Source organism: Pinus tabuliformis, chromosome 5_2, assembly GCF_031772625.1.
Source record: "Pinus tabuliformis cultivar Carrire ecotype Pingquan chromosome 5_2, CPIR1, whole genome shotgun sequence".
NCBI lineage: Eukaryota > Viridiplantae > Streptophyta > Pinopsida > Pinales > Pinaceae > Pinus > Pinus tabuliformis.
The window spans coordinates 447,748,935-447,775,535 of NC_142306.1; the positions used below are offsets into that span (position 1 = coordinate 447,748,935).

General features: G+C 32.5%; 1 protein-coding gene and 1 long non-coding RNA gene across 2 annotated transcripts; both read left to right on the top strand.

Annotated features, from left to right (window-relative positions):
* The first annotated feature begins 1,526 nt into the window (after positions 1-1,526).
* LOC149159595 (uncharacterized) lies at positions 1,527-23,805 on the top strand. The gene is made up of 4 exons (XM_089434350.1): positions 1,527-1,637; positions 6,570-6,638; positions 15,112-15,180; positions 23,662-23,805. The coding sequence occupies exons 1-4, from the start codon at positions 1,593-1,595 to the stop codon at positions 23,803-23,805; spliced, it is 327 nt and encodes a 108-aa protein (XP_089290476.1). The 5' UTR covers positions 1,527-1,592.
* LOC149159596 (uncharacterized) lies at positions 2,008-2,693 on the top strand. The gene is made up of 3 exons (XR_016261139.1): positions 2,008-2,166; positions 2,260-2,440; positions 2,546-2,693. It is a non-coding gene; the product is annotated as an uncharacterized LOC149159596 (long non-coding RNA).
* Positions 23,806-26,601: the final 2,796 nt, after the last annotated feature.

Here is a 26,601-nt window from a genome sequence, read left to right on the forward strand (position 1 = left end):
AGAATGTCCACCGGTTTGGATGGATGAGAGTTGAAGGCAATTTTATTGTGGAATTCCAGAATCTTAATCACTGATCTCAACTTTCTTTCGAATAAGAAATGGCACGACGTGTTTTCATTCCTCTACTGGTAACTCTCACTAATTTTTTGTGCATATATTCTATTTGACCTACCCTAGGCGTTTCTAGTACAGGAGTTAAGAGATGCTCTCCACCGGAAGCAGAGCTAAATGTGAGTTGCAAGGTACCATAGCACCAAGAAGTGATTGATAAAACTTGTTCAGCTGTATTACTTCAAGTCCAACATTGAATAGATTGCTGGAATCAACGGTTAAATGAGCTCTTGATAGTACCCCCAAGTTTTCTTCATGCTCTGGCTCTCAGTGATGAAATCAACAGTGGCTGATGGTTTATGTTATAGAAAATGTATTTTTATGTTATAGAAGAGCTTACATTTGGGAGTGCATGGGTTGTATATCATATGGCGCATGAAATGCAGTTTCAGCACATAGAAATTCAAGTAAAATTTAGATGTATGCTTTCACCTCCATCCTATTTTCCAGTAAATTTTGTATGGATTTCCAGATTCATTGATATAGGTAGATATTATTATGTATAAAAGTCGGTATTGTCTTTTATCAAGGAACGAAGAATTATTGTTCAATATATTTGTATTTGTATAATTGTTTCTGAATTTCATTATTCTGCTAAAGTATATATATTTTTGTCTTTTTTCTTTTATCTATGTGGTTCACCAATCTGAGATTACATTAAAGGCTGACATTACAATTTTATGTGCTACAAATTATGTCGATATTGATCCAAACAAGTAACGTGCAATGTGCTATTTCTTGCAGGTGGTAAAACTGATATATATTATACACCAATTCCGGTGTTGTTGTTTTAGCACTGACGTCCAATGCTCTCCATAAGCTATGGAAATGGCCGCGGAGTGACGAGAATCCATCCGGAAAGGTGGGGTTCTTTAGTAGTTGTTGTTTGTTTCTTTTTATTTTAGCTTGTTTTATTTATTTGTTTGTTATAATTTTGGATATATAATTTGCAGCTGTATTTAGTAACTAAGAGTTAATATTTTGTTCCATGGTCTACAGCGAGTATTCCACCACAGGCAGCCAGCTAGTGGGATTGTTATGAATAATGACATTGGTGATACAAATCCAGAAGAAGTAGCTTACTGAGAATGATTCCTATGTGATGTCTGCATCCGGTGGCAAGGTCTCCTTATTCAATATGATGACATTTAAGGTAAGAGAGCCTTTTACCTAAAGACCAGTTTCATTTTAATGTTTCCGATGATATATATAATTTCAGTTTTGATACATTGGTCTGCTTAGGGTTTATTATCTAATGACTCACCTTTAACTTTCAAATTATGAACGTAACGGGGTTCACTTCAGGATCACTCTAGGTTCTTGTGTAATGTTCCTCGCTATAGACTACGAATTCAAAGGCTCCCAATTTATCTAAATCACTGGTTTCATGGGATATTTACTAGTGATTCATTGCATGCCATGACAACTTAGCCACATTTCTGGCTGTCCACCCTCAGCACAATAACATCATTGCAATTGGCATGGAGGATTCATCAATTCAAATATACAATGTTCGAGTTGATGAGGTGTTGCCTGTGAATATATCTTTGAATTTAAAATTCTTATCTTTTTTCTTCATTGTGCCAGTTTATCAAAAATGACCTTAGTGGCATGCTCTGAACTTGCATCAATTTTTATAGGTAAAAACAAAGCTCAAAGGCCACCAAAAGAAAATCACAAGCCTGACTTTTTCACATGTTTTGAATGTGTTGGTATCTTTTGGAGCTAATGCTTAGGTATACGGTTTCTTTTATTATTATATGTAGTCTGTCTCCATGACGCTCACTTTAAAGTTTACATAAATTTACCGTGTAGAAATGTTCATGTTCTCACAACCACGTCTTTTGGCAGTTATGTAAAAGGGGCATACATGGTGGGACAAGCGTAAGTCAAAAGTTGTATCAGTACGGCCAGGAAGATCATCACCACCAGTGGGGAGTGGGGGATACAAGAGTACAGTTTCATAAGATCAAATTCATTTGTTGGTTGTGCATGAGAGCCAGCTTGCTATATATGATGCTTCTAAGTTAGAGCGCTTGCGCTATGTAATTACTTGTAAGCGGTGTTGAATTCAAACATAAACAGTTATATAATGTCACTTACCTTCTGTATCTGATTGGATGACCTTGTTACATGGTTGCATTGCAGTGGACTCCTCATGATTCCCTATCTGTTCCTATTTCAAAGTGCTATATACTCATGTGACAACGGCCTAGTTTATGTGAGCTTCTGTGATGGTGCAGTTGGAGTGTTTGATTATGAAAACTTGAGGCTTCACTGTCGCATTGCACCCTCTGCATATTATTCATTTACCATCGGGAATGAACAGGTAAATGAGCTCCTTCATTCTGTCATGGTTGATACATCTATTTTTCAGATTTGCCTTTTGACAAGGCATATTATGATTTAATTTATTGTTTGGTTATTTATGCAGTAGTAATGCCTATCCTCTAGTCGTTGCGTCATTGCATCACATCCATCCGAACCGAATCAATTTTCTCTTAGAATAAGAGATGGAGGAGTTCATGTTATTGAGCCTTCAGAGTAAGAAGGGAAGTAAGATGGGAAATGGGGTGTTGGACCACCCCCGTAATGGAATTGTCGATCAAATCCAACATGAAGTAGTAACCAAGGTTCGGAGCCACCCTAAAGGTAGTTTAATGGAAACATAAGAACAATTTGCATTACACTGTACTACTTTGTGTCTGACGGCTCGTTATTTACAAGAATACCGTGAATAATGGTAGCGTCCTGTCAGTGAAATGCCTCATTTATGTTCCAGTTGTTGAGGCATTCTATCAAGATTGTGATTTTCATCAGATATTGTTCAGTACACATCTCGTTTTTCCATCTGTTGAGGTATTCTATCACTTTCAATTTTATTAAAAACATGATTTTTTTTTGGGCAATGACCATTGGTGCAAAAAATTCTTTCAAGGTCTTGTAAAAAGCATGAGTTTTTTTTTGGCAATTACCAATGTCAAAAAAGATATTCAATAAAAGGAGTAATAATTATCATTAACATTTGTGGCAATGATTAGCTATAATGAAGAACCTCTTATGTGAACCAAAATATGATTTAAGATTAATGATCAAGTGAACTTAGCCCCTTAATTGCAACAATTTTATATTAGATTTTTACAATTGGTTTGAGGTTGCATAGGCTAAATTGCAACAATTTTATATTAGATTTTTACAATTGGTTTGGGTTGCATAGCTTATTATAACCAATATGGTATCTTGCAATAGATTAGAATGTTATTCAAATTGAGCTATCAAGTCAACAATCACATTGTTATATTATTAAACTAATGTCAACACTCTATATGTTATATTATTAAACTTAAATCAAAGTAGAATTATATGATGATTTAATTTAAATCATGTAGAATTATAAAAATGGACATTTTCAAAAATGAGGCATTTCATTTCATCAAAGGATTGAGGTGAAATTACATTTTTACATATGCACTTATGTGCATGCCAAGAAATTTTTTATATGCAAAATGTCAGTGAGTCATTCTCTCTGCATATTGCTCTTGATCTTCCAAGTCCCGTTTAACACCAACCCATTTTGTAGATATGTGCACATAAAATCTTGATCAAAGGAAAATTTAATCATAAAATGAATTTATTTTAATACTTGTGATGTGCTTAAAATACTAATTTTTCTACTTCATTTCATTCATTAAATTAATTTTTTTAATCATGTTTTTTCAAATATTATGCTAAACATTTAATATAACATAATAATATAAGAAATACACTCACAATATATTTTACATTCAAAACAACTTACTACAAACATTACTATTTTTTTCCATTTTAGATGGAACTCCATTTTTATATATCATTATTTCATTATTTCAAAATTTTATTAGAATTACAAATGTAATTCAATTAATGATAAATATATATCTCAAAAGCTCTACAACTATTCACTTTTAATTTTATAAAAATATTAACCTTTTTAATCTTAAATTTTTAAGATAACAATGACTTTATTTTAATATTAAAATAAAGAAATAAAGTAGATTGAAGCAAACAATAATTTATATAATTATCTTAAAGTGAATAGAAACAAACCTAATTTATATAATTATAATAAGATTGATATGGTAAGAAACAAGTTTCCTAAAATTTGAAGCAAACATAGAAACAAATTTCATAAAATCATAAAATATGATTATCACTGACTTGGATAAACACATCCTTACACCTTATACATATTCACTTTTACTTTCAGTTTTAAAAAAGTTATAGCATTATTAACATTTTTTCAATCTAAAAAATTTTAGATTAATAAAAAAAATATACATAATTTTGTTATTAAAATAAAAATAAAAACTTTGGATTAAGCACATAGTAAAAAGTTACTCCTCCTATCTTGCTGCTCGATTGAGTCTAGAGCAGCTGTACGCAGAGTAGGATGGAAACCGCCCAAGAAGTACATCTGGTCCCCATATACAACACCAGAACTCATGGTCTTCACATTACAGAGTATATCTTGTATTTATCATGTATTGTTTTAATAAAAGTCTAAAAATACTTAAACATGTGAGGAATATAACCATAAGAAATCATGAAAAATACTGTCTAATTTTTCTCGTTTAGATTCAGTAACTGTAAGGATGAATTGCCTTTGGTTAAATTATTAAGAATGTCCACGGTTTGGATGGATGAGAGTTGAAGGCAATTTTATTGTGGAATTCCAGAATCTTAATCACTGATCTCAACTTTCTTTCGAATAAGAAATGGCACGACGTGTTTTCATTCTCTACTGGTAACTCTCACTAATTTTTTGTGCATATATTCTATTTGACCTACCCTAGGCGTTTCTAGTACAGGAGTTTAGAGATGCTCTCACCGGAAGCAGAGCTAAATGTGAGTTGCTAGGTACCATAGCACCAAGAAGTGATTGATTAAAACTTGTTCAGCTGTATTATTCAAGTCCAACATTGAATAGATTGCTGGAATCAACGGTTTAAATGAGCTCTTGATAGTACCAATGTTTTCTTCACTTTTTTGTGCATATATTCTATTTGACCTACCCTAGGCGTTTCTAGTACAGGAGTTAAGAGATGCTCTCCACCGGAAGCAGAGCTAAATGTGAGTTGCTAGGTACCATAGCACCAAGAAGTGATTGATAAAACTTGTTCAGCTGTATTACTTCAAGTCCAACATTGAATAGATTGCTGGAATCAACGGTTAAATGAGCTCTTGATAGTACCCCCAAGTTTTCTTCATGCTCTGGCTCTCAGTGATGAAATCAACAGTGGCTGATGGTTTATGTTATAGAAAATGTATTTTTATGTTATAGAAGAGCTTACATTTGGGAGTGCATGGGTTGTATATCATATGGCGCATGAAATGCAGTTTCAGCACATAGAAATTCAAGTAAAATTTAGATGTATGCTTTCACCTCCATCCTATTTTCCAGTAAATTTTGTATGGATTTCCAGATTCATTGATATAGGTAGATATTATTATGTATAAAAGTCGGTATTGTCTTTTATCAAGGAACGAAGAATTATTGTTCAATATATTTGTATTTGTATAATTGTTTCTGAATTTCATTATTCTGCTAAAGTATATATATTTTTGTCTTTTTTCTTTTATCTATGTGGTTCACCAATCTGAGATTACATTAAAGGCTGACATTACAATTTTATGTGCTACAAATTATGTCGATATTGATCCAAACAAGTAACGTGCAATGTGCTATTTCTTGCAGGTGGTAAAACTGATATATATTATACACCAATTCCGGTGTTGTTGTTTTAGCACTGACGTCCAATGCTCTCCATAAGCTATGGAAATGGCCGCGGAGTGACGAGAATCCATCCGGAAAGGTGGGGTTCTTTAGTAGTTGTTGTTTGTTTCTTTTTATTTTAGCATGTTTTATTTATTTGTTTGTTATAATTTTGGATATATAATTTGCAGCTGTATTTAGTAACTAAGAGTTAATATTTTGTTCCATGGTCTACAGCGAGTATTCCACCACAGGCAGCCAGCTAGTGGGATTGTTATGAATAATGACTTGGGGATACAAATCCAGAAGAAGTTGTTGCATGTATAGCTTACTGAGAATGATTCCTATGTGATGTCTGCTTCCGGTGGCAAGGTCTCGTTATTCAATATGATGACATTTAAGGTAAGAGAGCCTTTTACCTAAAGAGCAGTTTCATTTCAATGTTTCCGATGATATATATAATTTCAGTTTTGATACATTGGTCTGCTTAGGGTTTATTATCTAATGACTCACCTTTAACTTTCAAATTATGAACGTAACGGGGTTCACTTCAGGATCACTCTAGGTTCTTGTGTAATGTTCCTCGCTATAGACTACGAATTCAAAGGCTCCCAATTTATCTAAATCACTGGTTTCATGGGATATTTACTAGTGATTCATTGCATGCCATGACAACTTAGCCACATTTCTGGCTGTCCACCCTCAGCACAATAACATCATTGCAATTGGCATGGAGGATTCATCAATTCAAATATACAATGTTCGAGTTGATGAGGTGCTGCCTGTGAATATATCTTTGAATTTAAAATTCTTATCTTTTTTCTTCATTGTGCCAGTTTATCAAAAATGACCTTAGTGGCATGCTCTGAACTTGCATCAATTTTTATAGGTAAAAACAAAGCTCAAAGGCCACCAAAAGAAAATCACAGTCCTGACTTTTTCACATGTTTTGAATGTGTTGGTATCTTTTGGAGCTAATGCTTAGGTATACGGTTTCTTTTATTATTATATGTAGTCTGTCTCCATGACGCTCACTTTAAAGTTTACATAAATTTACCGAGTAGAAATGTTCATGTTCTCACAACCACGTCTTTTGGCAGTTATGTAAAAGGGGCATACATGGTGGGACAAGCGTAAGTCAAAAGTTGTATCAGTACGGCCAGGAAGATCATCACCACCAGTGGGGAGTGGGGGATACAAGAGTACAGTTTCATAAGATCAAATTCATTTGTTGGTTGTGCATGAGAGCCAGCTTGCTATATATGATGCTTCTAAGTTAGAGGGCTTGCGCTATGTAATTACTTGTAATCGGTGTTGAATTCAAACATAAACAGTTATATAATGTCACTTACCTTCTGTATCTGATTGGATGACCTTGTTACATGGTTGCATTGCAGTGGACTCCTCATGATTCCCTATCTGTTCCTATTTCAAAGTGCTATATACTCATGTGACAACGGCCTAGTTTATGTGAGCTTCTGTGATGGTGCAGTTGGAGTGTTCGATTATGAAAACTAGAGGCTTCACTGTCGCATTGCACCCTCTGCATATTATTCATTTACCATCGGGAATGAACAGGTAAATGAGCTCCTTCATTCTGTCATGGTTGATACATCTATTTTTCAGATTTTCCTTTTGACAAGGCAGATTATGATTTAATTTATTGTTCGGTTATTTATGCAGTAGTAATTCCTTCCTCTAGTCGTTGCGTCATTGCATCACATCCATCCGAACCGAATCAATTTTCTCAATTTTCACTTAGTATAAGAGACGGAGGAGTTCATGTTATTGAGCCTTAAGAGTAAGAAGGGAAGTAAGATGGGAAATGGGGTGTTGGACCACCCCCGTAATGGAATTGTCGATCAAATCCAACATGAAGTAGTAACCAAGGTTCGGAGCCACCCTAAAGGTAGTTTAATGGAAACATAAGAACAATTTGCATTACACTGTACTACTTTGTGTCTGCCGGCTCGTTATTTACAAGAATACCGTGAATAATGGTAGCGTCCTGTCAGTGAAATGCCTCATTTATGTTCCAGTTGTTGAGGCATTCTATCAAGATTGTGATTTTCATCAGATATTGTTCAGTACACATCTCGCTTGTGTTCCATCTGTTGAGGCATTCTATCAAGGTTGTAATTTTCATCAAATATTGTTCATACTAAATGAGTATCTAGGTGCAGTATATTCTTTCTAGGTCGTGTAAAAATTTGAAGTCTGGCATTGGAGCATAATTCATGAATGTTCTTTCCGAGGGTTTCTCAGTGTCGGAAGCTTTGTCATTGTCTATTTCCTTTCAGATTACTATATCTGCAAAAAGAAACTACTCCCATCAGCCCACCAACCCGCTACCGATAAAAGCAGCACGAGGTACAGGAGACATACGATCAGCCCAGCAATCGGAAAAAGTCAATAGGTTGGGCAGCTATAGGTTTTCATGATATTATATGATCCTACAACTAGGCTTATAGCGATACATTTTCATCACCTAAGCAACCCTGATTAGCCAACCAGGCTCACGAGGTTTCATTTTGCTGAACAATCAGACCAGCCGTATGGGCTACTGGTGGTTCTCGATCTTCAAGTGTAGGTGATGCGCTGCCTGCGGGAATATTATAGTTATTAACCAAATCAGCGTTTTTGGGTTGAATGCCCACTTTGATTGAAGTAATGCAATTGATAAAACATTAATTATGCACGAGTTTCTGCAACTGACTCAACGAACTGTTTCCTTGTATGATGATTATTGTTTAAACATGTTGCTTCTGAAATTGACTGGACGAACTCTCTTGTTTGATGACTCTATTTTTTTAATCATATTGACACATTGTTTGATGACTATTGTTTTAATCATATTGACACATATCTACGGAAAGCAAGAAATTTTCAGTTAGTTTATGGGATAATGTTCATGTTTTTCATTGCTGGAACCTGTGTGTTTTGTTTTTGATGGAGTGTAAGGGGAGAGATCTTAGAGATGCTTCATTTACAAGTTGTAACGTGTCTTTTGTTTTTGATGGACTCTAAGGGGAGAGATCTTAGAGATGCTTCATTTACAAGTTGTAATGTGTCTTGTAATATCTCACATTTTGGATACGAGATTGTCTTATTCACGAGACTTGCATGCTTGGCATTTAACAAATGCATGTCTTATTCACGAGACTTGCATGCTTGGCATTTAACAAATGCATGAATTTTGCACGAGACTTGCATGCTTGGCATTTAACAAATGCATGAATTTTGCATTTTGGTTGCTTAGATAACATCTGCATGTCTGTTATGGGACATTGTTTCCTAGTTTCCACTTGAGCCTTGCTTTATTGCGTGACACACTCCAAATGGAAATAATGAACTGGGAATTTTGATACCATCTAGATGTGACACACTCCAAATGGAAATAATGAACTGGGAATTTTGATACCATCTAGATGTTTACAGTTGGAGATTTACCATTTAGATGTTTATGGTTGGAGATTTTGATTTACTACATTGTTTCTTTTTCTTCACTTGTGAAGCCCTGCTTTATAGCATACACAGCTTTGTTTCTTGACATTCCAAATAGAAATAATGACTTTGTGCTCAATCACCCTTTAGTTGGTGGATGTTTTAATAGATTTAGACACAATCTTAAATGAGATTACGTATTAATAGGATTTAGCAAGAATTTTTATTGCTCATGAATTGTTTTTGAATATATGGAAAATCAAAGCTAAATTTCATAGTCATGAATCAATGCTTTCAACTCATAAATATATGGAAAATCAAAGCTAAATTTCATAGTCATGAATCAATGCTTTCAACTCATATTTAACTGACATTGATTTTCATTTCATTGGGATTTTGTTCACAACCCTCAAGATGGAGGGGCTTCTTTTTTCATACAAACAAAATATCCATGAAAGTTTTTAGAATGTGGAGAGTTGATTGTGCTATTGTTATAAGTAATTTTTATCGAGATTTTTTGTTTGTTTGTTTGATTGAAAATGGACAAGATAGATGCTTATAGAAATTGGAAAAATTCATTTAAGATAGATTGCAAACTTGTTCTATGTGTAACAAGATGATAAATCGTAATGTTCACTTTCTTCTTATGCAAATACATTTTTCCATTATGCAATGAAAAGAGTTTTTACAAATTATTAAAGTTGGAGTTTTTACAAATTATTAAAGTTTAAAAGTTCAAAGTTATTTATGAATTGTATCATGTCTTTTTCTATTGTTTCTTAATTTTTTGTATTTTAATAATATATAAAGTATTTACGTCTCTTTTTATATTTTAAGTTTTTTTTTTTTGAATTTTAATAATATATAAAGTATTTGCTTGAAACGATTTCTCCCCTGCTAATTTCTCCCCTGCTTAAGACAAGGAAGGAAGCCAGCCTCAGTATTAATTTTTTTTTGAATTTTAATAATATATAAAGTATTTGTCTCTTTTTATATTTTAAGTAATAAATTTTTCTTGAATTTTAATAATATATAAAGTATTTATATCTCTTTTTATATTTTAAGTAATAAAATTATTTGATAAACACCACACTCACACTAATAGAATAAAGTTTAAAAATTTAAATTATCTTAAACAACACCACACCCACACCAATAGAATAAAATTTGACAATTTGTTCAAAGTTATGAATTGTACCATGTCTTTTTTCGTACCAATAGAATGAAATTTCTTGAATTTTAATAATATATAAAGTATTTGTCTCTTTTTATATTTTAAGTAAAATTATCTGATAAAAGTCTCTTAAACAACACCACACTCATACTAAGAGAATAAAATTTGAAAATTTAAATTATCTTAAACAACACCACACCCACACCAATAGAATAAAATTCGAAAATTTAAATTATCTTAAACAACACCGCACTCATCAATAGAATAAAATTTGAAAATTCAAATTATCTCAAAAATACAAATAGATGATAAAAGTCATCTTAAAGAGCACTACACTAATAGAATGTCTTTTTTCTTACCAATAGAATGAAATTTATTGAATTTTAATAATATATGAAGTATTTGTGTCTCTTTTTATATTTTAAGTAAAATTATTTGATAAAAGTCTCTTGAACAACACCACACAATTTGAAAATTTAAATTATCTTAAACAGCATTGCACTTATGAATCTTCACCTGCGCTTGGAACTGGACCAATAGAATAAAATTTGAAAATTTAAATTATCTCAAAAATACAAATATATGATATGAAAGTTAAATAATTTTTATATGTTAATTGGGTTAATTGAGGTTGGTAACTTTTTCTATCTAAATCATCCAAATCTCTGCTAATAACATATCCATATAATTATAATTGGATTAGTCTTAGGCTATACTAAGTAGTTAAAAAAACTTCACCTTTTAATATGTTAAACGGGTTAATTGAGGTTTGTAATTTTTTCTATCCAAATCATCCAAATCTTTGCTAGTAATATATCCATATAATTATAATTGGATTAGTCAGGTTATACTAAGTAGTTGGAAAAACTTAACTTGGACATTCTTGCACTTTTAATAGAGGAAAGGTTTTAATAACATCACTTCACCTTCAAGCTTAATAAAAACTTCATTTTTTTCTTTGGGTGAAACACTCTATGTGACGTTTTTGAACATTTAATAGAGCAAGGGTTTTAAGGTTTTGGTAACATCACTTTCAATCTTATTAAAAACATGATTTTTTTTTGGGCAATGACCAATGTCAAAAAATATATTACAATCTTATTAAAAACATGAGTTTTTTTTTGGCAATGACCAATGTCAAAAAAGATATTACAATAAAAGGAGTAATAATTATACATTAACATTTGTGGCAATGTTTAGCATATAATGAAGAACCTCTTATGTGAATTAAAATATGATTTAAGATTAATGATCAAGTGAACCTTAGCCCCTAAATTGCAACAATTTTATATTAGATTTTTACAATTGGTTTGGGTTGCATAGGGGCTAAATTGCAACAATTTTATATTAGATTTTTACAATTGGTTTGGGTTGCATAGTTCATAATAATATTGTATCTTGCAATAGATTAGAATGTTATTCAAATTGAGCTATCAAGTCAACAATCTACATGTTATATTATTAAACTAAAGTCAACACTCTATATGTTATATTATTAAACTTAAATCAAAGTAGAATTATAAAAATGGATTTAATTTAAATCAAAGTAGAATTATAAAAATGGACATTTCAAAAATAGGCATTTCATTTCATCAAAGGATTGAGGTGAAAATTACATTTTTACATATGCACTTTGTGCATGCCAAAAAATTGTTTTTATATGCAAAATAGTCAGTGAGTCATTCTCTCTGCATATTGCTCTTGTATCTTCCAAGTCCCCGTTTAACACCAACCCATTTCCCTGTAGATATGAGCACATAAAATCTGATCAAAGGAAAACTTTAATCATAAAATGAATATTATTTCTAATACTTTGATGAGCTTAAAATACTAATTTTTCTACTTCATTTCATTCATTAAATTAATATTTTTTAATCATGTTTTTTCAAATATTATGTCTAAACAATTTAATATAACATAATAATATAAGAAATACACTCACAATATATTCTACATTCAAAACAACTTACTACAAACATTACTATTTTTTTCCATTTTAGATGGAACTCCATTTTTATATATCATTATTTCATTATTTCAAAATTTTATTAGAATTACAAATGTAATTCAATTAATGATAAATATATATCTCAAAAGCTCTACAACTATTCACTTTTAATTTTATAAAAATATTAACCTTTTTAATCTTAAAATTTTTAAGATAACAATGACTTTATTTTAATATTAAAATAAAGAAATAAAGTAGATTGAAGCAAACAATAATTTATATAATTAATCTTAAAGTGAATAGAAACAAACCTAATTTATATAATTATAATAAGATTGATATGGTAAGAAACAAGTTTCCTAAAATTTGAAGCAAACATAGAAACAAATTTCATAAAATCATAAAATATGATTATCACTGACTTGGATAAACACATCCTTACACCTTATACATATTCACTTTTACTTTCAGTTTTAAAAAAGTTATAGCATTATTAACATTTTTAATCTAAAAAATTTTAGATTAATAAAAAAAATTACATAATTTTGTTATTAAAATAAAAATAAAAACTTTGGATTAAGCACATAGTAAAAAGTTACTCCTCCTATCTTGCTGCTCGATTGAGTCTAGAGCAGCTGTACGCAGAGTAGGATGGAAACCGCCCAAGAAGTACGTCTGGTCCCCATATACAACACCAGAACTCATGGTCTCACATTACAGAGTATATCTTGTATTTATCATGTATTGTTTAATAAAAGTCTAAAAATACTTAAACATGTGAGGAATATAACCATAAGAAATCATGAAAAATACTGTCTAATTTTTCTCGTTTAGATCTCAGTAACTGTAAGGATGAATTGCCTTTGGTTAAATTATTAAGAATGTCCACCGGTTTGGATGGATGAGAGTTGAAGGCAATTTTATTGTGGAATTCCAGAATCTTAATCACTGATCTCAACTTTCTTTCGAATAAGAAATGGCACGACGTGTTTTCATTCCTCTACTGGTAACTCTCACTAATTTTTTGTGCATATATTCTATTTGACCTACCCTAGGCGTTTCTAGTACAGGAGTTAAGAGATGCTCTCCACCGGAAGCAGAGCTAAATGTGAGTTGCTAGGTACCATAGCACCAAGAAGTGATTGATAAAACTTGTTCAGCTGTATTACTTCAAGTCCAACATTGAATAGATTGCTGGAATCAACGGTTAAATGAGCTCTTGATAGTACCCCCAAGTTTTCTTCATTTTTTGTGCATATATTCTATTTGACCTACCCTAGGCGTTTCTAGTACAGGAGTTAAGAGATGCTCTCCACCGGAAGCAGAGCTAAATGTGAGTTGCTAGGTACCATAGCACCAAGAAGTGATTGATAAAACTTGTTCAGCTGTATTACTTCAAGTCCAACATTGAATAGATTGCTGGAATCAACGGTTAAATGAGCTCTTGATAGTACCCCCAAGTTTTCTTCATGCTCTGGCTCTCAGTGATGAAATCAACAGTGGCTGATGGTTTATGTTATAGAAAATGTATTTTTATGTTATAGAAGAGCTTACATTTGGGAGTGCATGGGTTGTATATCATATGGCGCATGAAATGCAGTTTCAGCACATAGAAATTCAAGTAAAATTTAGATGTATGCTTTCACCTCCATCCTATTTTCCAGTAAATTTTGTATGGATTTCCAGATTCATTGATATAGGTAGATATTATTATGTATAAAAGTCGGTATTGTCTTTTATCAAGGAACGAAGAATTATTGTTCAATATATTTGTATTTGTATAATTGTTTCTGAATTTCATTATTCTGCTAAAGTATATATATTTTTGTCTTTTTTCTTTTATCTATGTGGTTCACCAATCTGAGATTACATTAAAGGCTGACATTACAATTTTATGTGCTACAAATTATGTCGATATTGATCCAAACAAGTAACGTGCAATGTGCTATTTCTTGCAGGTGGTAAAACTGATATATATTATACACCAATTCCGGTGTTGTTGTTTTAGCACTGACGTCCAATGCTCTCCATAAGCTATGGAAATGGCCGCGGAGTGACGAGAATCCATCCGGAAAGGTGGGGTTCTTTAGTAGTTGTTGTTTGTTTCTTTTTATTTTAGCATGTTTTATTTATTTGTTTGTTATAATTTTGGATATATAATTTGCAGCTGTATTTAGTAACTAAGAGTTAATATTTTGTTCCATGGTCTACAGCGAGTATTCCACCACAGGCAGCCAGCTAGTGGGATTGTTATGAATAATGACTTGGGGATACAAATCCAGAAGAAGTTGTTGCATGTATAGCTTACTGAGAATGATTCCTATGTGATGTCTGCTTCCGGTGGCAAGGTCTCGTTATTCAATATGATGACATTTAAGGTAAGAGAGCCTTTTACCTAAAGAGCAGTTTCATTTCAATGTTTCCGATGATATATATAATTTCAGTTTTGATACATTGGTCTGCTTAGGGTTTATTATCTAATGACTCACCTTTAACTTTCAAATTATGAACGTAACGGGGTTCACTTCAGGATCACTCTAGGTTCTTGTGTAATGTTCCTCGCTATAGACTACGAATTCAAAGGCTCCCAATTTATCTAAATCACTGGTTTCATGGGATATTTACTAGTGATTCATTGCATGCCATGACAACTTAGCCACATTTCTGGCTGTCCACCCTCAGCACAATAACATCATTGCAATTGGCATGGAGGATTCATCAATTCAAATATACAATGTTCGAGTTGATGAGGTGCTGCCTGTGAATATATCTTTGAATTTAAAATTCTTATCTTTTTTCTTCATTGTGCCAGTTTATCAAAAATGACCTTAGTGGCATGCTCTGAACTTGCATCAATTTTTATAGGTAAAAACAAAGCTCAAAGGCCACCAAAAGAAAATCACAGTCCTGACTTTTTCACATGTTTTGAATGTGTTGGTATCTTTTGGAGCTAATGCTTAGGTATACGGTTTCTTTTATTATTATATGTAGTCTGTCTCCATGACGCTCACTTTAAAGTTTACATAAATTTACCGAGTAGAAATGTTCATGTTCTCACAACCACGTCTTTTGGCAGTTATGTAAAAGGGGCATACATGGTGGGACAAGCGTAAGTCAAAAGTTGTATCAGTACGGCCAGGAAGATCATCACCACCAGTGGGGAGTGGGGGATACAAGAGTACAGTTTCATAAGATCAAATTCATTTGTTGGTTGTGCATGAGAGCCAGCTTGCTATATATGATGCTTCTAAGTTAGAGGGCTTGCGCTATGTAATTACTTGTAATCGGTGTTGAATTCAAACATAAACAGTTATATAATGTCACTTACCTTCTGTATCTGATTGGATGACCTTGTTACATGGTTGCATTGCAGTGGACTCCTCATGATTCCCTATCTGTTCCTATTTCAAAGTGCTATATACTCATGTGACAACGGCCTAGTTTATGTGAGCTTCTGTGATGGTGCAGTTGGAGTGTTCGATTATGAAAACTAGAGGCTTCACTGTCGCATTGCACCCTCTGCATATTATTCATTTACCATCGGGAATGAACAGGTAAATGAGCTCCTTCATTCTGTCATGGTTGATACATCTATTTTTCAGATTTTCCTTTTGACAAGGCAGATTATGATTTAATTTATTGTTCGGTTATTTATGCAGTAGTAATTCCTTCCTCTAGTCGTTGCGTCATTGCATCACATCCATCCGAACCGAATCAATTTTCTCAATTTTCACTTAGTATAAGAGACGGAGGAGTTCATGTTATTGAGCCTTAAGAGTAAGAAGGGAAGTAAGATGGGAAATGGGGTGTTGGACCACCCCCGTAATGGAATTGTCGATCAAATCCAACATGAAGTAGTAACCAAGGTTCGGAGCCACCCTAAAGGTAGTTTAATGGAAACATAAGAACAATTTGCATTACACTGTACTACTTTGTGTCTGCCGGCTCGTTATTTACAAGAATACCGTGAATAATGGTAGCGTCCTGTCAGTGAAATGCCTCATTTATGTTCCAGTTGTTGAGGCATTCTATCAAGATTGTGATTTTCATCAGATATTGTTCAGTACACATCTCGCTTGTGTTCCATCTGTTGAGGCATTCTATCAAGGTTGTAATTTTCATCAAATATTGTTCATACTAAATGAGTATCTAGGTGCAGTATATTCTTTCTAGGTCGTGTAAAAATTTGAAGTCTGGCATTGGAGCATAATTCATGAATGTTCTTTCCGAGGGTTTCTCAGTGTCGGAAGCTTTGTCATTGTCTATTTCCTTTCAGATTACTATATCTGCAAAAAGAAACTACTCCCATCAGCCCACCAACCCGCTACCGATAAAAGCAGCACGAGGTACAGGAGACATACGATCAGCCCAGCAATCGGAAAAAGTCAATAGGTTGGGCAGCTATAGGTTTTCATGATATTATATGATCCTACAACTAGGCTTATAGCGATACATTTTCATCACCTAAGCAACCCTGATTAGCCAACCAGGCTCACGAGGTTTCATTTTGCTGAACAATCAGACCAGCCGTATGGGCTACTGGTGGTTCTCGATCTTCAAGTGTAGGTGATGCGCTGCCTGCGGGAATATTATAGTTATTAACCAAATCAGCGTTTTTGGGTTGAATGCCCACTTTGATTGAAGTAATGCAATTGATAAAACATTAATTATGCACGAGTTTCTGCAACTGACTCAACGAACTGTTTCCTTGTATGATGATTATTGTTTAAACATGTTGCTTCTGAAATTGACTGGACGAACTCTCTTGTTTGATGACTCTATTTTTTTAATCATATTGACACATTGTTTGATGACTATTGTTTTAATCATATTGACACATATCTACGGAAAGCAAGAAATTTTCAGTTAGTTTATGGGATAATGTTCATGTTTTTCATTGCTGGAACCTGTGTGTTTTGTTTTTGATGGAGTGTAAGGGGAGAGATCTTAGAGATGCTTCATTTACAAGTTGTAACGTGTCTTTTGTTTTTGATGGACTCTAAGGGGAGAGATCTTAGAGATGCTTCATTTACAAGTTGTAATGTGTCTTGTAATATCTCACATTTTGGATACGAGATTGTCTTATTCACGAGACTTGCATGCTTGGCATTTAACAAATGCATGTCTTATTCACGAGACTTGCATGCTTGGCATTTAACAAATGCATGAATTTTGCACGAGACTTGCATGCTTGGCATTTAACAAATGCATGAATTTTGCATTTTGGTTGCTTAGATAACATCTGCATGTCTGTTATGGGACATTGTTTCCTAGTTTCCACTTGAGCCTTGCTTTATTGCGTGACACACTCCAAATGGAAATAATGAACTGGGAATTTTGATACCATCTAGATGTGACACACTCCAAATGGAAATAATGAACTGGGAATTTTGATACCATCTAGATGTTTACAGTTGGAGATTTACCATTTAGATGTTTATGGTTGGAGATTTTGATTTACTACATTGTTTCTTTTTCTTCACTTGTGAAGCCCTGCTTTATAGCATACACAGCTTTGTTTCTTGACATTCCAAATAGAAATAATGACTTTGTGCTCAATCACCCTTTAGTTGGTGGATGTTTTAATAGATTTAGACACAATCTTAAATGAGATTACGTATTAATAGGATTTAGCAAGAATTTTTATTGCTCATGAATTGTTTTTGAATATATGGAAAATCAAAGCTAAATTTCATAGTCATGAATCAATGCTTTCAACTCATAAATATATGGAAAATCAAAGCTAAATTTCATAGTCATGAATCAATGCTTTCAACTCATATTTAACTGACATTGATTTTCATTTCATTGGGATTTTGTTCACAACCCTCAAGATGGAGGGGCTTCTTTTTTCATACAAACAAAATATCCATGAAAGTTTTTAGAATGTGGAGAGTTGATTGTGCTATTGTTATAAGTAATTTTTATCGAGATTTTTTGTTTGTTTGTTTGATTGAAAATGGACAAGATAGATGCTTATAGAAATTGGAAAAATTCATTTAAGATAGATTGCAAACTTGTTCTATGTGTAACAAGATGATAAATCGTAATGTTCACTTTCTTCTTATGCAAATACATTTTTCCATTATGCAATGAAAAGAGTTTTTACAAATTATTAAAGTTGGAGTTTTTACAAATTATTAAAGTTTAAAAGTTCAAAGTTATTTATGAATTGTATCATGTCTTTTTCTATTGTTTCTTAATTTTTTGTATTTTAATAATATATAAAGTATTTACGTCTCTTTTTATATTTTAAGTTTTTTTTTTTTGAATTTTAATAATATATAAAGTATTTGCTTGAAACGATTTCTCCCCTGCTAATTTCTCCCCTGCTTAAGACAAGGAAGGAAGCCAGCCTCAGTATTAATTTTTTTTTGAATTTTAATAATATATAAAGTATTTGTCTCTTTTTATATTTTAAGTAATAAATTTTTCTTGAATTTTAATAATATATAAAGTATTTATATCTCTTTTTATATTTTAAGTAATAAAATTATTTGATAAACACCACACTCACACTAATAGAATAAAGTTTAAAAATTTAAATTATCTTAAACAACACCACACCCACACCAATAGAATAAAATTTGACAATTTGTTCAAAGTTATGAATTGTACCATGTCTTTTTTCGTACCAATAGAATGAAATTTCTTGAATTTTAATAATATATAAAGTATTTGTCTCTTTTTATATTTTAAGTAAAATTATCTGATAAAAGTCTCTTAAACAACACCACACTCATACTAAGAGAATAAAATTTGAAAATTTAAATTATCTTAAACAACACCACACCCACACCAATAGAATAAAATTCGAAAATTTAAATTATCTTAAACAACACCGCACTCATCAATAGAATAAAATTTGAAAATTCAAATTATCTCAAAAATACAAATAGATGATAAAAGTCATCTTAAAGAGCACTACACTAATAGAATGTCTTTTTTCTTACCAATAGAATGAAATTTATTGAATTTTAATAATATATGAAGTATTTGTGTCTCTTTTTATATTTTAAGTAAAATTATTTGATAAAAGTCTCTTGAACAACACCACACAATTTGAAAATTTAAATTATCTTAAACAGCATTGCACTTATGAATCTTCACCTGCGCTTGGAACTGGACCAATAGAATAAAATTTGAAAATTTAAATTATCTCAAAAATACAAATATATGATATGAAAGTTAAATAATTTTTATATGTTAATTGGGTTAATTGAGGTTGGTAACTTTTTCTATCTAAATCATCCAAATCTCTGCTAATAACATATCCATATAATTATAATTGGATTAGTCTTAGGCTATACTAAGTAGTTAAAAAAACTTCACCTTTTAATATGTTAAACGGGTTAATTGAGGTTTGTAATTTTTTCTATCCAAATCATCCAAATCTTTGCTAGTAATATATCCATATAATTATAATTGGATTAGTCAGGTTATACTAAGTAGTTGGAAAAACTTAACTTGGACATTCTTGCACTTTTAATAGAGGAAAGGTTTTAATAACATCACTTCACCTTCAAGCTTAATAAAAACTTCATTTTTTTCTTTGGGTGAAACACTCTATGTGACGTTTTTGAACATTTAATAGAGCAAGGGTTTTAAGGTTTTGGTAACATCACTTTCAATCTTATTAAAAACATGATTTTTTTTTGGGCAATGACCAATGTCAAAAAATATATTACAATCTTATTAAAAACATGAGTTTTTTTTTGGCAATGACCAATGTCAAAAAAGATATTACAATAAAAGGAGTAATAATTATACATTAACATTTGTGGCAATGTTTAGCATATAATGAAGAACCTCTTATGTGAATTAAAATATGATTTAAGATTAATGATCAAGTGAACCTTAGCCCCTAAATTGCAACAATTTTATATTAGATTTTTACAATTGGTTTGGGTTGCATAGGGGCTAAATTGCAACAATTTTATATTAGATTTTTACAATTGGTTTGGGTTGCATAGTTCATAATAATATTGTATCTTGCAATAGATTAGAATGTTATTCAAATTGAGCTATCAAGTCAACAATCTACATGTTATATTATTAAACTAAAGTCAACACTCTATATGTTATATTATTAAACTTAAATCAAAGTAGAATTATAAAAATGGATTTAATTTAAATCAAAGTAGAATTATAAAAATGGACATTTCAAAAATAGGCATTTCATTTCATCAAAGGATTGAGGTGAAAATTACATTTTTACATATGCACTTTGTGCATGCCAAAAAATTGTTTTTATATGCAAAATAGTCAGTGAGTCATTTGTGCGGTCTCTCTGCATATTGCTCTTGTATCTTCCAAGTCCCCGTTTAACACCAACCCATTTCCCTGTAGATATGAGCACATAAAATCTGATCAAAGGAAAACTTTAATCATAAAATGAATATTATTTCTAATACTTTGATGAGCTTAAAATACTAATTTTTCTACTTCATTTCATTCATTAAATTAATATTTTTTAATCATGTTTTTTCAAATATTATGTCTAAACAATTTAATATAACATAATAATATAAGAAATACACTCACAATATATTCTACATTCAAAACAACTTACTACAAACATTACTATTTTTTTCCATTTTAGATGGAACTCCATTTTTATATATCATTATTTCATTATTTCAAAATTTTATTAGAATTACAAATGTAATTCAATTAATGATAAATATATATCTCAAAAGCTCTACAACTATTCACTTTTAATTTTATAAAAATATTAACCTTTTTAATCTTAAAATTTTTAAGATAACAATGACTTTATTTTAATATTAAAATAAAGAAATAAAGTAGATTGAAGCAAACAATAATTTATATAATTAATCTTAAAGTGAATAGAAACAAACCTAATTTATATAATTATAATAAGATTGATATGGTAAGAAACAAGTTTCCTAAAATTTGAAGCAAACATAGAAACAAATTTCATAAAATCATAAAATATGATTATCACTGACTTGGATAAACACATCCTTACACCTTATACATATTCACTTTTACTTTCAGTTTTAAAAAAGTTATAGCATTATTAACATTTTTAATCTAAAAAATTTTAGATTAATAAAAAAAATTACATAATTTTGTTATTAAAATAAAAATAAAAACTTTGGATTAAGCACATAGTAAAAAGTTACTCCTCCTATCTTGCTGCTCGATTGAGTCTAGAGCAGCTGTACGCAGAGTAGGATGGAAACCGCCCAAGAAGTACGTCTGGTCCCCATATACAACACCAGAACTCATGGTCTCACATTACAGAGTATATCTTGTATTTATCATGTATTGTTTAATAAAAGTCTAAAAATACTTAAACATGTGAGGAATATAACCATAAGAAATCATGAAAAATACTGTCTAATTTTTCTCGTTTAGATCTCAGTAACTGTAAGGATGAATTGCCTTTGGTTAAATTATTAAGAATGTCCACCGGTTTGGATGGATGAGAGTTGAAGGCAATTTTATTGTGGAATTCCAGAATCTTAATCACTGATCTCAACTTTCTTTCGAATAAGAAATGGCACGACGTGTTTTCATTCCTCTACTGGTAACTCTCACTAATTTTTTGTGCATATATTCTATTTGACCTACCCTAGGCGTTTCTAGTACAGGAGTTAAGAGATGCTCTCCACCGGAAGCAGAGCTAAATGTGAGTTGCTAGGTACCATAGCACCAAGAAGTGATTGATAAAACTTGTTCAGCTGTATTACTTCAAGTCCAACATTGAATAGATTGCTGGAATCAACGGTTAAATGAGCTCTTGATAGTACCCCCAAGTTTTCTTCATTTTTTGTGCATATATTCTATTTGACCTACCCTAGGCGTTTCTAGTACAGGAGTTAAGAGATGCTCTCCACCGGAAGCAGAGCTAAATGTGAGTTGCTAGGTACCATAGCACCAAGAAGTGATTGATAAAACTTGTTCAGCTGTATTACTTCAAGTCCAACATTGAATAGATTGCTGGAATCAACGGTTAAATGAGCTCTTGATAGTACCCCCAAGTTTTCTTCATGCTCTGGCTCTCAGTGATGAAATCAACAGTGGCTGATGGTTTATGTTATAGAAAATGTATTTTTATGTTATAGAAGAGCTTACATTTGGGAGTGCATGGGTTGTATATCATATGGCGCATGAAATGCAGTTTCAGCACATAGAAATTCAAGTAAAATTTAGATGTATGCTTTCACCTCCATCCTATTTTCCAGTAAATTTTGTATGGATTTCCAGATTCATTGATATAGGTAGATATTATTATGTATAAAAGTCGGTATTGTCTTTTATCAAGGAACGAAGAATTATTGTTCAATATATTTGTATTTGTATAATTGTTTCTGAATTTCATTATTCTGCTAAAGTATATATATTTTTGTCTTTTTTCTTTTATCTATGTGGTTCACCAATCTGAGATTACATTAAAGGCTGACATTACAATTTTATGTGCTACAAATTATGTCGATATTGATCCAAACAAGTAACGTGCAATGTGCTATTTCTTGCAGGTGGTAAAACTGATATATATTATACACCAATTCCGGTGTTGTTGTTTTAGCACTGACGTCCAATGCTCTCCATAAGCTATGGAAATGGCCGCGGAGTGACGAGAATCCATCCGGAAAGGTGGGGTTCTTTAGTAGTTGTTGTTTGTTTCTTTTTATTTTAGCATGTTTTATTTATTTGTTTGTTATAATTTTGGATATATAATTTGCAGCTGTATTTAGTAACTAAGAGTTAATATTTTGTTCCATGGTCTACAGCGAGTATTCCACCACAGGCAGCCAGCTAGTGGGATTGTTATGAATAATGACTTGGGGATACAAATCCAGAAGAAGTTGTTGCATGTATAGCTTACTGAGAATGATTCCTATGTGATGTCTGCTTCCGGTGGCAAGGTCTCGTTATTCAATATGATGACATTTAAGGTAAGAGAGCCTTTTACCTAAAGAGCAGTTTCATTTCAATGTTTCCGATGATATATATAATTTCAGTTTTGATACATTGGTCTGCTTAGGGTTTATTATCTAATGACTCACCTTTAACTTTCAAATTATGAACGTAACGGGGTTCACTTCAGGATCACTCTAGGTTCTTGTGTAATGTTCCTCGCTATAGACTACGAATTCAAAGGCTCCCAATTTATCTAAATCACTGGTTTCATGGGATATTTACTAGTGATTCATTGCATGCCATGACAACTTAGCCACATTTCTGGCTGTCCACCCTCAGCACAATAACATCATTGCAATTGGCATGGAGGATTCATCAATTCAAATATACAATGTTCGAGTTGATGAGGTGCTGCCTGTGAATATATCTTTGAATTTAAAATTCTTATCTTTTTTCTTCATTGTGCCAGTTTATCAAAAATGACCTTAGTGGCATGCTCTGAACTTGCATCAATTTTTATAGGTAAAAACAAAGCTCAAAGGCCACCAAAAGAAAATCACAGTCCTGACTTTTTCACATGTTTTGAATGTGTTGGTATCTTTTGGAGCTAATGCTTAGGTATACGGTTTCTTTTATTATTATATGTAGTCTGTCTCCATGACGCTCACTTTAAAGTTTACATAAATTTACCGAGTAGAAATGTTCATGTTCTCACAACCACGTCTTTTGGCAGTTATGTAAAAGGGGCATACATGGTGGGACAAGCGTAAGTCAAAAGTTGTATCAGTACGGCCAGGAAGATCATCACCACCAGTGGGGAGTGGGGGATACAAGAGTACAGTTTCATAAGATCAAATTCATTTGTTGGTTGTGCATGAGAGCCAGCTTGCTATATATGATGCTTCTAAGTTAGAGGGCTTGCGCTATGTAATTACTTGTAATCGGTGTTGAATTCAAACATAAACAGTTATATAATGTCACTTACCTTCTGTATCTGATTGGATGACCTTGTTACATGGTTGCATTGCAGTGGACTCCTCATGATTCCCTATCTGTTCCTATTTCAAAGTGCTATATACTCATGTGACAACGGCCTAGTTTATGTGAGCTTCTGTGATGGTGCAGTTGGAGTGTTCGATTATGAAAACTAGAGGCTTCACTGTCGCATTGCACCCTCTGCATATTATTCATTTACCATCGGGAATGAACAGGTAAATGAGCTCCTTCATTCTGTCATGGTTGATACATCTATTTTTCAGATTTTCCTTTTGACAAGGCAGATTATGATTTAATTTATTGTTCGGTTATTTATGCAGTAGTAATTCCTTCCTCTAGTCGTTGCGTCATTGCATCACATCCATCCGAACCGAATCAATTTTCTCAATTTTCACTTAGTATAAGAGACGGAGGAGTTCATGTTATTGAGCCTTAAGAGTAAGAAGGGAAGTAAGATGGGAAATGGGGTGTTGGACCACCCCCGTAATGGAATTGTCGATCAAATCCAACATGAAGTAGTAACCAAGGTTCGGAGCCACCCTAAAGGTAGTTTAATGGAAACATAAGAACAATTTGCATTACACTGTACTACTTTGTGTCTGCCGGCTCGTTATTTACAAGAATACCGTGAATAATGGTAGCGTCCTGTCAGTGAAATGCCTCATTTATGTTCCAGTTGTTGAGGCATTCTATCAAGATTGTGATTTTCATCAGATATTGTTCAGTACACATCTCGCTTGTGTTCCATCTGTTGAGGCATTCTATCAAGGTTGTAATTTTCATCAAATATTGTTCATACTAAATGAGTATCTAGGTGCAGTATATTCTTTCTAGGTCGTGTAAAAATTTGAAGTCTGGCATTGGAGCATAATTCATGAATGTTCTTTCCGAGGGTTTCTCAGTGTCGGAAGCTTTGTCATTGTCTATTTCCTTTCAGATTACTATATCTGCAAAAAGAAACTACTCCCATCAGCCCACCAACCCGCTACCGATAAAAGCAGCACGAGGTACAGGAGACATACGATCAGCCCAGCAATCGGAAAAAGTCAATAGGTTGGGCAGCTATAGGTTTTCATGATATTATATGATCCTACAACTAGGCTTATAGCGATACATTTTCATCACCTAAGCAACCCTGATTAGCCAACCAGGCTCACGAGGTTTCATTTTGCTGAACAATCAGACCAGCCGTATGGGCTACTGGTGGTTCTCGATCTTCAAGTGTAGGTGATGCGCTGCCTGCGGGAATATTATAGTTATTAACCAAATCAGCGTTTTTGGGTTGAATGCCCACTTTGATTGAAGTAATGCAATTGATAAAACATTAATTATGCACGAGTTTCTGCAACTGACTCAACGAACTGTTTCCTTGTATGATGATTATTGTTTAAACATGTTGCTTCTGAAATTGACTGGACGAACTCTCTTGTTTGATGACTCTATTTTTTTAATCATATTGACACATTGTTTGATGACTATTGTTTTAATCATATTGACACATATCTACGGAAAGCAAGAAATTTTCAGTTAGTTTATGGGATAATGTTCATGTTTTTCATTGCTGGAACCTGTGTGTTTTGTTTTTGATGGAGTGTAAGGGGAGAGATCTTAGAGATGCTTCATTTACAAGTTGTAACGTGTCTTTTGTTTTTGATGGACTCTAAGGGGAGAGATCTTAGAGATGCTTCATTTACAAGTTGTAATGTGTCTTGTAATATCTCACATTTTGGATACGAGATTGTCTTATTCACGAGACTTGCATGCTTGGCATTTAACAAATGCATGTCTTATTCACGAGACTTGCATGCTTGGCATTTAACAAATGCATGAATTTTGCACGAGACTTGCATGCTTGGCATTTAACAAATGCATGAATTTTGCATTTTGGTTGCTTAGATAACATCTGCATGTCTGTTATGGGACATTGTTTCCTAGTTTCCACTTGAGCCTTGCTTTATTGCGTGACACACTCCAAATGGAAATAATGAACTGGGAATTTTGATACCATCTAGATGTGACACACTCCAAATGGAAATAATGAACTGGGAATTTTGATACCATCTAGATGTTTACAGTTGGAGATTTACCATTTAGATGTTTATGGTTGGAGATTTTGATTTACTACATTGTTTCTTTTTCTTCACTTGTGAAGCCCTGCTTTATAGCATACACAGCTTTGTTTCTTGACATTCCAAATAGAAATAATGACTTTGTGCTCAATCACCCTTTAGTTGGTGGATGTTTTAATAGATTTAGACACAATCTTAAATGAGATTACGTATT